Source organism: Hypomesus nipponensis, chromosome 17 (genome assembly GCF_054491055.1).
Source record: "Hypomesus nipponensis isolate SF chromosome 17, ASM5449105v1, whole genome shotgun sequence".
Taxonomy (NCBI): Eukaryota; Metazoa; Chordata; class Actinopteri; order Osmeriformes; family Osmeridae; genus Hypomesus; species Hypomesus nipponensis.
Window position 1 is genome coordinate 15,360,049 of NC_140377.1, and position 15,038 is coordinate 15,375,086.

Here is a 15,038-nt window from a genome sequence, read left to right on the forward strand (position 1 = left end):
AAGTATGTATAGGCCACGTTCACCTTGTCCCTTAGTTACATTTCGAAGGGAGGGAGGGATACAAGCTGTGCAGGCATGCAAACTCCTCACCTTTAGGTGAGAATCACAAGGGGGGCATGCCTGTGCTTTGCAACTTCACACCTGGCTCTGGAACTAATTGTCACTCCTAATGCCGAAACCTCACAGCCAATCAGGGGCAGAGTGGGGAGAGGTTTTTTACATTGATCTAGCCTCTTAATTTTGCTCTCAAAGTGCACTTTAAAATTAAATACATTTTCGTACGGGGAAGCATGCCCCTGGACCCCCCTAGAGCAGCGTTCCCCAACCACCAGTCCGCGGACCGATACTGGTCCATGGGTCATTTGGTACCGGGCCGCACAGAAAAAACAATAACATTATTTCCTTTTAATTGATTATCTGAAAGACGTTTTAGTCTGAAAAAATTACCGGATTCTCTCCTTCTCTGCGGGCCTTTTCCTCTGAGCCAAAAACAAAGTTTAGCAAGTTTGTAGGGCTTCATTGAGTGGTAACTATCACGCGCATCTCTTCCTCTTGAAACATGACACGTGATAGTTACCACTCGATGAAGCCTGTTTGAGACAACAACACTGCCGGTGTTTTGGATGAAGGCTGATATCACCACAAAAGCACTGAAAACCCTGCTTCCATTTCCAACATCTTTTGTGAAATGGGATTTTCCACTGTCGTCTCGTTTACACACAAAAGTGGGACTGACAGATTGAAAGCTAGACTAGCTAGTAACAATATAACAATGGAAAACCAGGCTAAGAAACGTAAAGATGCAGCTGCAAGATTAAGAGACAAAAAGACATGACATTCATTAGACATGGTTTTACCAATTGAAAAACGGCTATGTTTATTTTACATAAAGCTCCAATTTTTTCATTTTTTGCTCAAATCAGCAAAAAAAATATTGCGCACTCCGCGCGCTCACATTACATGTGAAAGTCGCTGTCTAAGATCACATCAAACCCAGAATGTGCATGCATTAGCAGGGCAGCCGTGGTGGCAGGGGCCGGTTCTGGTGGGCCAGTTTGGATCAGGGGCGTAGCCACGGGTAGGCCTGGGCAGGCACAGGCCTACCCAATTTGTTCTAAGGCCTAACCAAAAACGAAAATATCTACGAAACATTATGCACCGGGTGCACATCGCAAAGTAAATAAGTAAAAAATAACTGAAAAGATGCCTATCCATATTTTTCTAGGCCTACCCAAAAATATGTTTCTGGCTACGCCCCTGGTTTGGATCGAAGTCCATGGCCTATCTTTCCTCCCAGTCCGTCCCTGCCGGTCCATGTAAATATGTCTTCCATGAAACAGGTCCATGGCGCAAAAAAGGTTGGGAACCGCTGCCCTAGAGGGTCGGGGGTTCGCCATATTGTTCTCACCTTTTTACCCCTGACCTGTTTGCATGCCTGGCTGTGCAAGTAAGCGTCTTAGAGTAATGGTTGAAATTAACACCCTTTGCAGTGTTTTTAGTTATGTGTCTGCTGTGGACGTCACTCTCGTGTGTTAATGTCGCACTTGCAGGAAAGCATTCCGTTTGCAGTGGTGGGGACGGACAAGGAGCACCAGGTGAATGGGAACAAGGTCCTGGGTAGAAAAACAAAATGGGGGATCATAGAGGGTGAGTGTTCAACAGATGCTTAATCTCTACTACTGAAAGACAGTACTTTTTGGTGACATTATCTCATGATAATCTAAACACATTTAAAGTTTTCACTCGTTCGACATTCCTGAGACAGCAACGCGCGCAGGTAGTCTATACGTGTTGCCTTCCCAGTCTGTAAAAATGTATGCTAAATAAGTAATTTTTGGGACGAAAACAACAAGTTAGCTAGCACCAGCTATCGAAGGAGTGAAAACTTTAAATAGTAGAGTAGAATAAACTGGTTTAAATAAGCCTAAATACAAAACTTCCTACCTAGCAACCATGACAGTTTCCTGCTAACACGCGTACCTATCTCAGGAATTTAAGGTCGGCATAGCGGCGGATGCGTCCTTGCTTCGGAACGGCATTGTGACGTCAGGTGGGACACTATTTGGCCCTAGGACACTATTTGGCTTGCAGAGCCAGGCTACCGCCCTTCTCTCTGCTTTGCCCGCCCAAATTATCTGGCCCATGAAAAACTGAGCTACGATCGTGCGAAGGCAAGTGCGATATCGGTTTTCCTGGAGAGACATCATGGCTAGCAAACGAACGAAGCATAACAGTTGCTCAGTGTTTGGATGTACAAATCAAAACAAAAGTATTTTTTAAGTTCCTTCATCCAAGCCTCTGCACAACCAGTATTAGGGGGGACAGACCAAAAATTTCCTATCAGTTTTGCCCCGTTTTCTTTCAATTGTTGTGACATTGCCCATTATTTTCAAATAACTTGATTTGAACACATCTGTTTGTTTATGATGGACAAAAAGTATACACTAATTGTATTATAAATGATATACTTTATTTATTAAATAAGTTATGAAACTTATGGTCCAAAATGTAGTAATTGCCTGTGAAAAAAAAACCTACAGGTTGATAGCTCTCAGAGTACAATTGGGCACCTCTGCATCCATGGTGAAGGTTCAGGGGAGCAACTTTTATCTATTACTTCTATACTAGCTATGACAGTTTGGCTTAACAGGGAGTCACCCCATTACAGGGCCCCCTGTCTCATATCACCATACTGTACTACTTTTAATCCTACCTGTATCTACTTTTATAAACATAGTCCGTTTTAATATTGCAAAGCTAAGTCTGTCAGTGCTGCACAGGCCCACTTGATCAGACAACCCAATGCTAAAACCAAGCAAATGACTACTTGCCCAATACAGCCTGAATATTATATACCCATCGCAAGACTACAAACCTATTTATAAATCCTAACCTCATTCTCGTAATAATCTGTTAGAAATGGGTATTCTACCACTGAGCTGGCAACTCTGTCATCTTCCTCCTCTTCATAATCTATTAAGAACCCATCTTTCCCATTAAAACTAACTACTCTGCCTGGCCACCAACATACACTATCGTCCTCACTGCTAATAAACATGTGCGCTATTCTTTTCCCTACAAGATCCTCTGCACTAACCGGTATTAATACTAGTTTATTTTCCTGGTATTCGGTCCATAAGGGCAACCAGTACTTTTTTCTATAGCCATCATATTTTATTTTGAATTTTTTTTTATATTTTGTTCTTTTACAATCTATAACTGTCCCATTAAACCACCTATCTAACCCACACTCTACATACAAATGTTTAACTCTCTTACCAAGTAACTGCTGTGGCATTTCAATACTTGGAAGTCTGACTATACTCAACCCTCCCCTCCTCCGCCCCAGATCTTGTGCCTTAAGGTGCTGTTTAGCAGCATCCCTCAAAAACTATACCTTCCTATCAGCAACAAGATCAGCCGGTGCAGCTCCAAACCCTTCATCTAAACTAGTGTCTACAGGCTTGATGGCATTAACTACAACACTCTTCAGATTACTGATGAGCTGATCTACTGGGAGCCTCTTGCCATATTTTGATATATTTAAAATCCCACTATTCACTATCCCTCATTTTTCTGCCCCAACACAAAACGACAGAACTTTAACTGATCAACTACTGCTATTATTAAATCTCTCCCTAAATTACTTACCTGTTCATTAACCTCTAACTCGCTTGTCCATAGTCCACTATACTTACCAAACTTCAAGAGTGAGCTGTTGTTTCCTGCGCACTGCTTGAACCTCTCTTACTACCTGGCCATCCTGTTGGTTTCTAAGCACAGGCAATCTATCTTCTCTAATGCTATGCATTCTTTCACAGTTGTCCGAGCTGAGGCGAGATCTTTAGCTCTTCTATCTGGATCGAACCCTGACAACCATTTCCAGGACCTATTCTGCTTAAACATGACCATACCCTCTAATGCTATTTTACTTGCCCTGAACTTTGATCTAATCAAATATCCCAAAATCCCTCTCGCATGAAACATTTGTTTTGGGAACTGATCTGAGGACATGATACTGATCTTCAGACACATCATCATACCATCCATGTTCCAAGTGGTCCGCTACCAACCTACAGCAAACTTTCATTAAACTAACAAATACAAGTTCTAGAACTTGTTGAGTCATAGCATCAAACTCTTCTGACTTGACTCCAACAACTTATCTAAGATGGGTCCTCTGTAGATGTCTACATCCTCAAACAGAGTGACCTCACCAGACATGAAAATCCCTCACCTTTCGGCGAAAATCGCCGTTTTGAAACCAAAATAGGTGACCTACGTGAATCGTGTAGATTCGATGAGAAATTGTTTTGGGGGGGGGGGTGGTATTCATATTCAGTGAAATGCGAACAGGTGCGTGTGTCAGAAGGTAGCGCGAGTGCATGGAAATATTAACGCAAAGGTCCTTGCATCACCAGTGCAGACCACCATCAGAAGCTGAAAGCACTCCTGGCCTCTGCGATTTACTTGACTGAATTTGGTGAATGATGTTTTCAATCATTTTATATTTTCTGGTATATTTAAGTTTAGTTATTCAGGAGCTCTGTTGACATAGACTTAGCTAACGTTAGCTACAGCTTGATGAATTGAGTCATTGAACACAGAAGAAGAGAACGCAACGTTAGCCAGCTAGCTAAAGCTCCGGTTGAAAATTCCAAATGAACGTATGCAGCCCTTGGTGCCTGTTACACACAACAGTGACACTGACAGAAAAGCTAATTTGAGACAATATAAAGATGGAAAACCAGGCTAAGAAACGTAAACGTAATTACCTTCACAAGACAACGTTTTACCAATTGGACAAACGGCTGTTTGTTTCTATGGAAGTTTATTAGACTCTTTATTCAAATGGTAATGCATTTGTCAAATGGCAATTCAATGCACAAAGTGACAATGCAATCCGCAATTCAAATGGAGAAGCAGTTGTCAAATGGCAATTCAATGTGCACATGACAATGCAATCTGCAATTCAGTTTGTATTATTTTGAATAAAAATGCTTATTGCATTGCATTTCATATTGACATGGTCTTTTCGACTCTTTATTCAAATGGAGATTCAATGTGGTAGCTAAACAGCGCCCCCAGTCTATTGCATTAGCATTTACTTGTCAAATGGAAATGCAATCTGTCAGTTCTCCCATCAAGGCGGGTCCCCACTAGCTTGGCTGCCAGCCCAACTTCTCCCGCCCACAAAAAAATGTGTTTGGGAAGTTGGGTCTGGAGGGTCTCTTATTGGGGACAACTACAGAAAACCCAGAATCGGGACGGACCAATGAAATTGCCAGGGCGGGCTTTATACGATGATGGACAGATGATCAACAGTAACGTAATCAACAACGTCACGAAAGAGCCCTTGGGTTGAATTAGTTTTCAACAAACAACATAATACGTTGCTCTGATTGGTTGTAGGTCTTTACAATTTTTCAGACTCTTCTGACTAGAATTATGAGTATGACAACATCAGGCTAGGCCCTATTGAGGGTAAGACCCAACTGTACTCTGCTTCTGAGTGGCTACTATGGCGTGAAATTAGTCCCAGGAGAGCGAGCTCTGTAAAAACGATTTGTAACTTGCAAAAAAGATGTGTCTCTGTAGAAGAAGGCAAGATTTGTGAACTTGCAAAAAAGATTTGTGTACTTGAAAAAAAGTTTTGTGTCTCCGTAGAAGAAGGCCCACAACCATCTAAACCCATCAAATATAGCCAGTTTCTGTGTGTAGTATCATTGGACATTTTCGTCTGTCTATCACACATGATCTAGGTCGTAGTAAGTTTAATAGTATTTTAATGTAAATATGTATACAGATATTTAATTAGACAACCAGTCATTAAACCTACCATTAGTTGGACAATGTGCAGCTAAATGGCAGGGAACTGGCGCGAAATATAGTGGTTTTCATTCGAAATGTATTATTTACTGCCAGTGTAACATAGTTATCTGGGTTCAGATTAAATTCCACTAAATTGGCAGAACTACGCCACCTGCTGTTCAAATGTGTACCTGCTCAGTAGCTGTAGCGCAGCATTTAATTCCTCATAGCAACTGAGGATTTTCAGAAAGGTAACATGTAGTGAATGCTTGTGGAGGACAATATAATGTAAATAACGTGAAAAGTATTTAAAGGTTGACCCAGTTGTTAGGTCAAAAATTGTAAAATTGTTCATTGGACACACAATTCTGCCTGCTGAATTTGTGAATAAAACCTTGTACAATAACAAAACTTTCAATGAAATGGTACATTTGTCTAGACAATATATAATGCAAATTAAACAAGCCTGGTGTATTCCTGGCCTTAGGGTTAGAGACCAACACCTGTGTCACAGGTTGATATGCGGAACTCCAGTGACAAGCTGAACATGGCATAATTGTCATAGTTTCCAAAAGCATCTTCAGGGACTGACACAACATGGTCTGGTTGTCTAATTAAATATCCGTATACATGTTTACATTAAAAAAACTATTCAACTTACTACGACCCTTATCCATTAGTTTATACTATTAAGAGTGTGTTAACTGAATAATCTTTAAATGTTGCATTAAAGATACATGCCCATGGATATTTTGAACTATTAAACATTACCAAATGACTCGCCATTGAAATCATCAGCATTCTAGTTTTGTTCTTATTCGCTGACGTTCTTTGTGTGATACAGACAAAAATGTCCAATGATACTACACACAGAAATGGCTATATTTGATTGGCGTAGATGGTTTTGGGAGCAGTGTTCCCGCCTTCTTCTACGGAGACACAAAACCTTTTTTTACAAGTACACAAATCTTTTTCTTCTACGAAGACAAAAAACTGTTTTTACAAGTACACAAATATTTTTTGCAAGTTACAAATATTTTTTGCAAGTACACAAATCTTGCCTTCTTCTACGGAGACACAAAACTTTTTTTCTTTGCAAGTCCACGAATCATTTTCTACAGAGACACAAATCTTCTTTGCAAGTTACAAATCGTTTTTACAGAGCTTGCTCTCCTGGCACTAATTTCACGCCATAGTAGCCACTCAGAAGCAGGGTCTTACCCTCAATAGGGGTGGGGCCCCGTCTTGATGGGGGAACTGACAGATTGCATTTCCATTTGAATTTTACAACAAAAAGAGCGTGATGACAAGTAAATGCTAATGCAATAGACTGGGGGCGCTGTTTAGCTACCACATTGAATCTCCATAATACAAACTGAATTGCGGATTGCTTTGTCATTTGCACATTGAATTGCCATTTGACAACTACTTTACCATTTGAATTGCGGATTGCATTGTCACTTTGCGCATTGAATTGCCATTTGACAAATGCATTGCCATTTGAATAAAGAGTCTAATAAACTTCTATATGTTTCAAGATCCAAAAACCGCTTCGCTTGCATTAACCATGGAAGTCCCTAACTAGCATCACATCAGACAGAATTTGCATGCATAAGCAAGGCGCTCGGTGTGGTGGCGTATACGGGACCGGTTCTGGTGGGCCGGTCTGGATCAAAGTCCAGCGCCTATTTTTACTTCCAGTCCGTCCCTGCCATTCTATCAATAAGCAGACCTGCCAACCTGTACGTAATTTGTGTAACAAATACGCATTTTGACTTCAAAATACGCTGGTACTTGTATTGGCTGTCAATCATGATGGAAGAGTAGACAAGTTAAGTTACAGCATGTCCACCATATTTTGGGGGGGGTTGTGCACCCTTGTGTTCTCTTCGGGTCATTCTGACCCATCAGTCATTGTGACCCACCGTCGTTTGCAACAACTTTCCCGCATACAAAAACAAAATGAAGCATTTTCTTTTAACTGTTGGGCTGTCTCAGACCCCCCACATTGCAAAGGTTAAAATACAATTATTTTTATTTGCTTTTGTATTGGGTAAAATTGGGTAAACACAACGATGATTCGTTATGAACCTTTTGGTCATGTGACCCGAAGGTAGCACAAGGGTTAAGCCATTTGTGGTGCCCTTACCACATTGTGCCTCATATACTGTAAATGTTAGACCCAGTGACAGACATCAAAAATGTCATTTTGACTTGTCTCACAGGCATCATGAGACGCACAGGGTGGAGTTTCTACAACTTCACGCCCATATGGAGGCGGTAGCTCAAACACCTCACCTAGACATGAGGCTTTATCACGAACTCTGACTAAATTATTAAATCGTTTTATCAGCTTACTTACAAAAGTATGTATTCTCTTCCATATGTTATCATCGAAGTCACATTCGTGGAGTTTATAGTTATTTTGAACTATATTAGACGTTACAAGGTGCGCAGGCATTTTAAATGCTAATTTGTGACTATGCATAATAATCTCGATCATGATCCCATTTGTTAATGTTTCTAATGGTAATTTGCCACAAACCCTAAGACTATTTGGATCTAAAATGATACCTAAACTTTTGCAACTGTGTTGCTCCCCCTCACCTGCGAATGTCATTTCAGTAGTTCTTGTCTTTTTATCTGCCATAGAATTTCTTTTCTTGCAAAATTGATTGCTGGAAAGAAAGAATATTTCCGCTTTTTTTTGTAATAGATTTGCATTTCCTGACAGACAAAAAAGGTAATGATTGGTTCCAATTGGTGCTACGTGACAAAAACATTTGCATATCACTACCATGAATCGTTTTGGTAGAAAAATGTATTAAAAAAGTCACCAAGAGAGTGGGTTTTATATTACCAATGTTTGTTTTTTGTTCTGCACACTGAAAAGATACATGTAAAGTGTCTAAAATATATATTTTTAAACCAGTAACCATGATCGATACTTGCATCCGCATACGGGTATATATATAAGGGCTAGCAACTATTTGCTGTGTGTTAATCAATCGGTGTGAGCATTTGAAGCAGCCTTGTCTGAGTTCAGCGCGGGAGTTTCTGAGGCACACAGGGTCTGACGTCACAGGTTGCACAAAGACTCATTCAGGGAGCTGTCAGTCCAGATAGTGTCCTAGGGCCAATTAGTGTCCTACCTGACATCACAATGCCGTTCTGAAGCAAGGACGCGTCCGTCGCTATGCCGACCTTAAATTCCTGAGATATCTACGCGTGCTAGCAGGAAACTGTCATAGTTGCTATACTGGTTACCAGGTAGGAAGTTTTGGCTTATTTAAACCAGTTTATTCTACTCTTCGATTTTAAATTTTAACTCGTTCAATAGCTGGTGCTAGCTAGCTAGTTGTTTTCGTCCAAAAAAGACCGAGAAGGCAACACGTATAGTATTCCACCTGCGCGTGTTGCTATCTCGGGAATGTCGAACGAGTGAACATTTAAAATAGTAGAGTAGAATAAACTGGTTTAAATAAGCCTAGATTCAAAACGTCCTACCCTACCTGGTAACCAGTATAGCAACCATGACTCTTTCCTGCTAGCACGTGTAGATATCTCAGGAATTTAAGGTTGGCATTGCAACGGTAGTGTCCTTGCTTTGGAACGGCATTGTGACATCAGGTAGGACACTATGGCCCCGTCCACACTAGCCCGGGTAAATTTAGAAACGCATACATATGTCTGCGTTTGCACCTCCCGTCCACACTAATACGGCGTATTCGGATACTGAAAACGGAGCTTTTCGAATACGCTCCCCTAGCCAGAGACATTTGAAAACGCCGGGTACACGTAGTAGTGTGGACGGGGTCGCCGGAGCTTTTCAGATACAATGACGCTCAGTTGCCATGGCACTGGGGTAGCTTGTGCTCTAGAGGGTATAAAGTCAAGATGGAAAGTGAAAGAAATATGCTGCTCCATCTCTATAACTTATTTATAAGTTAGTGTAACTGTTTTTTGTATGACAATTTTTGTTTAAACCTCAAAACAAGTGTCAGTCTCAGCTGATTGCATGCATGTAAACAGAGCAGCGTGGCGGGAGGGGGTGACAGAAGTGGCGTAACCATGACAACGATTCTCATGTATCCGTGTTAGTGTGGCCGGCAAACATTTGGAAAACGATGTGAAAACGCTAGTGTGGACGGAGATCGTTTTCAATTCGAATAAGCGTATTTGTACTTACCCGGGCTAGTGTGGACGGCGCCTATTTGGCCCTAGGACACTATTTGGCCTGACAGAGCCAAAAAACAAAATGTATGTCTTTCGATTTTTTATTTTTTTGACTGATGACGTTTTTTTACGTAACGTTGCTTTTCAGGAAGTGTCAGGGTGGTGCCGACATACCTTTTAAACAACCTTTTTCTCAATAGAATGTTCAGATTTCAATGCATTTCCATCAACATGTCTTCAACTAGATTTTTCAAAAAATGCATATGTTTTAAAATTGACTAAATATACCTTATTTTGAAGAAACAACCTACTCTTTCGTTTGAGATATGTCTCCCGGTGGTGTCAACCTTTTATGCAAGGTAGCCAAAGCAACAAAAACTATAAACAGTATTTTCATAAACTTTTGTCAATGTTTATTGCAACATTGGATAGCATTAAGGTGTAAGTGTCTACATGTTAATTGGCATATTTCTTTTTAATATCTCGCTAGTAGTCGCTAGTTATACATATATATCCGCCTTTCCCCGTGTTGAAATTTGTGGGGAACCTCTGCAAACCAGGGTGATCAGATGAGAATGGGCAAATTTGAAGCATCTTACAGCAACGGGGCTACGAGCCAGCTGAGTTACTGTCGCTAATGTGAAGGTAGATGGCATCAAGTGTGTGTGTGAATACAAATGCTGTAACGCGAGTATAGTACACTTCTTTGTTATTTGGATAACCGTTCTGCTGTTGGTGTTATGGCTTGCGATATCCGCCTTTCTCCTCATTGAAATTAGTGTGCACCTCTGCAAACCAGGGTGATCAGATGAGAATGGCTAAATTCGAGGTATCTTACAGCAACGGGGGCTACGAGCCATTGCGAAACATCCGTTGAAAACATTAGCGCATGTTGCCGCCCCTCTCCTCCTCATTTGCATTTAAAGCTACAGACACAGCGCATTTTGAGGAAAGCTCATTAAGGGACTGCTCATAGTGGCTGTAATTATGCACCAAGGCTAAATTTCGGGAAAGATACTTCAGATACAGTAAATAAAAAGCATCCAAAAACGGCATATCATGTGACCCTTAATGTACCGTGTTTCTTCGATTAAACGCTGCCCTCGATTAAACGCCGCATCAAAAATGAACATTGTGTAATAAACGCCGCCCCAGAAATACAGTAGGAGCAGCATGTCCTGAAATACCTTGTAGCAGCAGACCATATTTCTTAGATTAAACGTCGCCCTCAAATAAATGCCGCCCTCGCATAAACGGCGCACCAAAAATGAACAATGTGTAATAAATCGAAGTTTAATTGAATAAATACGGTAATTACGAAAAAATCTATTCTGCCTAAGGCCCCCAAAAGGCTTGGGCCAGCCCTGGCTATGACGGTAGTAGCACTGTTTAGCCTCGATTTGAGCAGATTTCTAAAAAACTTGGAAAAATAACATTAACTAGCTAGATGATGTACACTGCAAGCTAAATGTACATGCCTTGTTTGGCCAATTCAGTCGATTGTGGGAGAAACTCCAGCCATACCACTAGCTACTTTTGGGGGAGAAGAATTCCGGTTTCCCACGTCTCCACTCCAGTCACTAGAATGGTCATAACTTTGAATCAAAATATGATATTTTTAATCTGTCTTCTGTTCTACATTGCCCACAGATTTGTCGATATTCCACCTATTCAAAGTATTTCTCCATCTTGTAATTAAAGTGGTAAAAGATTAAGTTGTCTGATGAGGTATGGTGGATGGAGAAGTTTTTGTAAAAAAATGGCTGCCTGAAATCACCTTGATAAAATATGATTTGCTTAAGTAATCGTATATTTATTCACATCATAAAAATCCCCTAGTTCTCCTCTTCAATATGGTATAAACAGTTAGGTGTATGATTTAATATGAAAATGCATAAAATATGCATATGAATATCATATTTCAACAGCATATGGAATGTTCAGAATTTTGGCTTAGGCAGTAAAGGGTTAAACATTATTTTATTTTGAGACATTTTGCTTACTGCCAGTACTGTAGCCTTTTATGCTTGACAACTTTTAGGTTGATGTTCACAACTTTGTGGCCAGCTTTGTGGTATTAAAAAGCATGTAAGAGGAGATCTGTCTCTTGTCTCTCTAAGAATACTGTGTCTCTAAGACTTTGAGTATATTTGGACATATATATATATATATTACATATATCGTTATTTGGCAACTGCATCTCAGGTGATATTATGGAGTAATCCAAAAGTAATGTAACTAGTAGTGTAACTAGTTACTTTCAGCAGTGAGTAATCTAGTAAAGTAAAGCATTAATTTTTTTTAAAGTAACTAGTAATGTGTAATCAATTACTTTTTTTGAGTAACTACCCCAACACTGGTCATAATTATGATGATGATTGATGATTTCTGTCATGATGATCCTGAATGAATTGACAGTCAGTGGACGATAGTGTCTGACAATAAGATCAAGATCATGGTAATGTTTACATTTAAGGTAGACATGAAGAAAAGCAAAGGGGCACAAGAAAAGGGAGCCCTTGTAGAGTACCATTATCTAACAAAGGCAATATGACTTGTCATGGTCAAGGTGAACTTTATAGTTTCTAACTTGCAAATTAGCTTGATTCAATTAGTTTTAACGCTCAAGTTTGTACACATCATGTGCTTAAGCACCTAAATGCTATCAGATTAACCTGCATTGCCACCTAGTGGTTTGAATGAACAGCAGGTTGCTGCCACTGACCATACTGACTAAAAACATGTCTGTGAACATTCCAAAATGTTTGTGAACTTTTTGTTGAACTAGATACTAAAACTATTCTGTCATTTTGTATTTCTTTGCAGTGGAAAATGTGGCACATTGCGAGTTTTCCAACTTGCGCAACCTGCTAATCAGGTGAGTTCTGTTTGCATGTGTTGGAGTAGGTCAACATACTGATGTTTATTAATAAAATCCCATTAAATAGTTTAAGATAGATTTTGGGTAACTGGCTTCTCTTGGTAATGAGCACCTGAACATGAAGCAATCCCCCACAAAAAGAAAGAGAGACCCTCACATGCAATGCATTTCTTGTGTGAGGGTAGAGGAACTTTCTCTTGTCACATGAGTCACATGCCCTTCTAAACTTTGGTCAAGTCTGGTTTGACCTCTGGTTAAAGGCAACAGGTCCAGCCTATAGATATGATTAAAAAAAAGAAAAGGCTTCTTTGCTGACAACTGAATGAAAGAACAGCACTGAGAAATCACAGAAAGCCTTGGCTCTGATTAAGGAACATTAAATATGGAGTCATGTAAAATTAATGTGTTATTTTGTTTCAGTTCCTATGCTTGTTAGCCTAACACAGGGGTGGGAAACTTTTTTTTTTGCAAAGGGCCATTTGGATATTTATAAAATCATTCTGGGGCCGTACAGACTAACCATTATCAACTTAAAAATGTGCCTGCTATATTTGGTCAAACATTTAATTAACTCACCCCTAATTTGATGGCTGGAACTGCTTCTCTTTGTGAGGTTTGTGATGTTAGCCGGCACGGATGCAGTCTGCTTTGAGTAGGGTTGCAGTAAACATTTCTGGGGGGGTATCATGATTATGGAAAGGGATTGTATAATTTTTGATATTGCTACTATTTTTGAGACTGCTTATCGATCCGAGTGTTAATCAGGCGCGAAGCCACACGTAAACATTCGGGGCTTGAGCCAAACCAATAACGTATTCTAATTCTGTTTGATTTGCTAGAAAGGAATTCCTCACTTAATGCGAGCAACATTTTTTTGAACATTGGTACGGTCCTCTTCCACATATTAAAATAATGCTGCTGCCAACGAATAATGCACCTAATAATATGGTTCCTGCAGTGCCATGGCGGGCCGGACCAAATGATATGCGGCCCGCGGGCCAGACTGCCCCACCCCTGGCCTAACACATATAGATTAACATATATATAGACAATTATGTCTGATCTGGTGGGTTTTGAAAAGGTTTTGGTTATGTTCTTTCCCCCAAGATCTCACCTGCAAGACCTGAAGGGCGTCACCCATTACATCCATTACGAGACATACAGGGTGCGGAGGCTGAACGAGAGCAACATGAACGTCAGTGCACTGGGATTTTCCTCCTTCCCGCTCAAGAACGGAACTTCAGACAAGAGCGACACGGAGAGCCACCTCTGAGAGGATGGGAGGACAGGAATGCTTGTTGTGTGTGCACCTTCCTGCTCACAGCTTTTTTTTAACACTGCATTTCACTGTAACTACCAATGGAAAAAATCTATATTTCTCTCCACTCTGACCCCTTATCAAAATAATAAAGAATTTATGAGTGAGTAAGGAATATTTTTTTTACCCCAAATAAGGAAAGATGTTTGTTTTGTGTTTTTGTTTTTGACCTGCGTTTGCAAAAAATCTTAGTTAAAGGTTTTACTAAAGACATTGTGTGAATTGCGTTTTCTGTAGAATAAGTAGGCCATTTATATTACACAGTCCAGTCAAAAGGGGATGTTGTCGGTGAGGTCATTTATCCGTTTTTTACAAATTGTGAAAGAGCAGATTGTAAGATTTCAAACTATTATGTTTCATGCATTGAAATCGAATAGTTGAAGGACATACGCGTATCTGAATATTGTTTAACCTGGAAAGCTCTAGCCCAGATAATCGGTTTAAAAGATTTTTGACCTTTTCATGCCTTCAGAGAGGTGTGGTCGTTTTGTGTTAATCATTAGAAGCATCGAGCACCGGCCGCAGTGACGGAAAAAAAACAATATTCGCACTCGATCCTAGATATGTGTATTTTTTTCTGACTACATTGCACTGTACCTGGCCTGATTATGGTTCAAGTTATGTGTTAAGTTGTTGGTGCAAATTGCATCTTCTGAAAACAGCCTGAAAGATGTAGCCTATTCACGGCTTACCAGGTAAAAAAAAAATAATAATCTAGTGTACAATACAATGCCTGAAAATAGCCAATTAATTATATTTAGTCCGTGGATGTAGGCTAAAATGAAAGTATGATAAAAATGTATGGCAAACACGCAGAAGGCATGCTTGAAAGTTGACACAACTACTTGTGAA

At 40.1% G+C, this 15,038-nt stretch overlaps 1 protein-coding gene across 2 annotated transcripts in view; it reads left to right on the forward strand.

Annotated features, from left to right (window-relative positions):
* The window catches only part of septin12 (septin 12), a 152,837-nt gene extending 138,442 nt beyond the window's left edge, over window positions 1–14,395 (forward strand). For both annotated transcript variants that reach the window (XM_084678313.1, XM_084678314.1), the window contains exons 8-10: window positions 1,551–1,647; window positions 12,814–12,865; window positions 13,976–14,395. In XM_084678313.1, coding sequence (XP_084534439.1) covers window positions 1,551–1,647; window positions 12,814–12,865; window positions 13,976–14,141 — 315 coding nt within the window. In that variant the 3' untranslated portion in view covers window positions 14,142–14,395. The remainder of the gene's footprint in view (window positions 1–1,550; window positions 1,648–12,813; window positions 12,866–13,975) is intronic.
* Window positions 14,396–15,038: the final 643 nt, after the last annotated feature.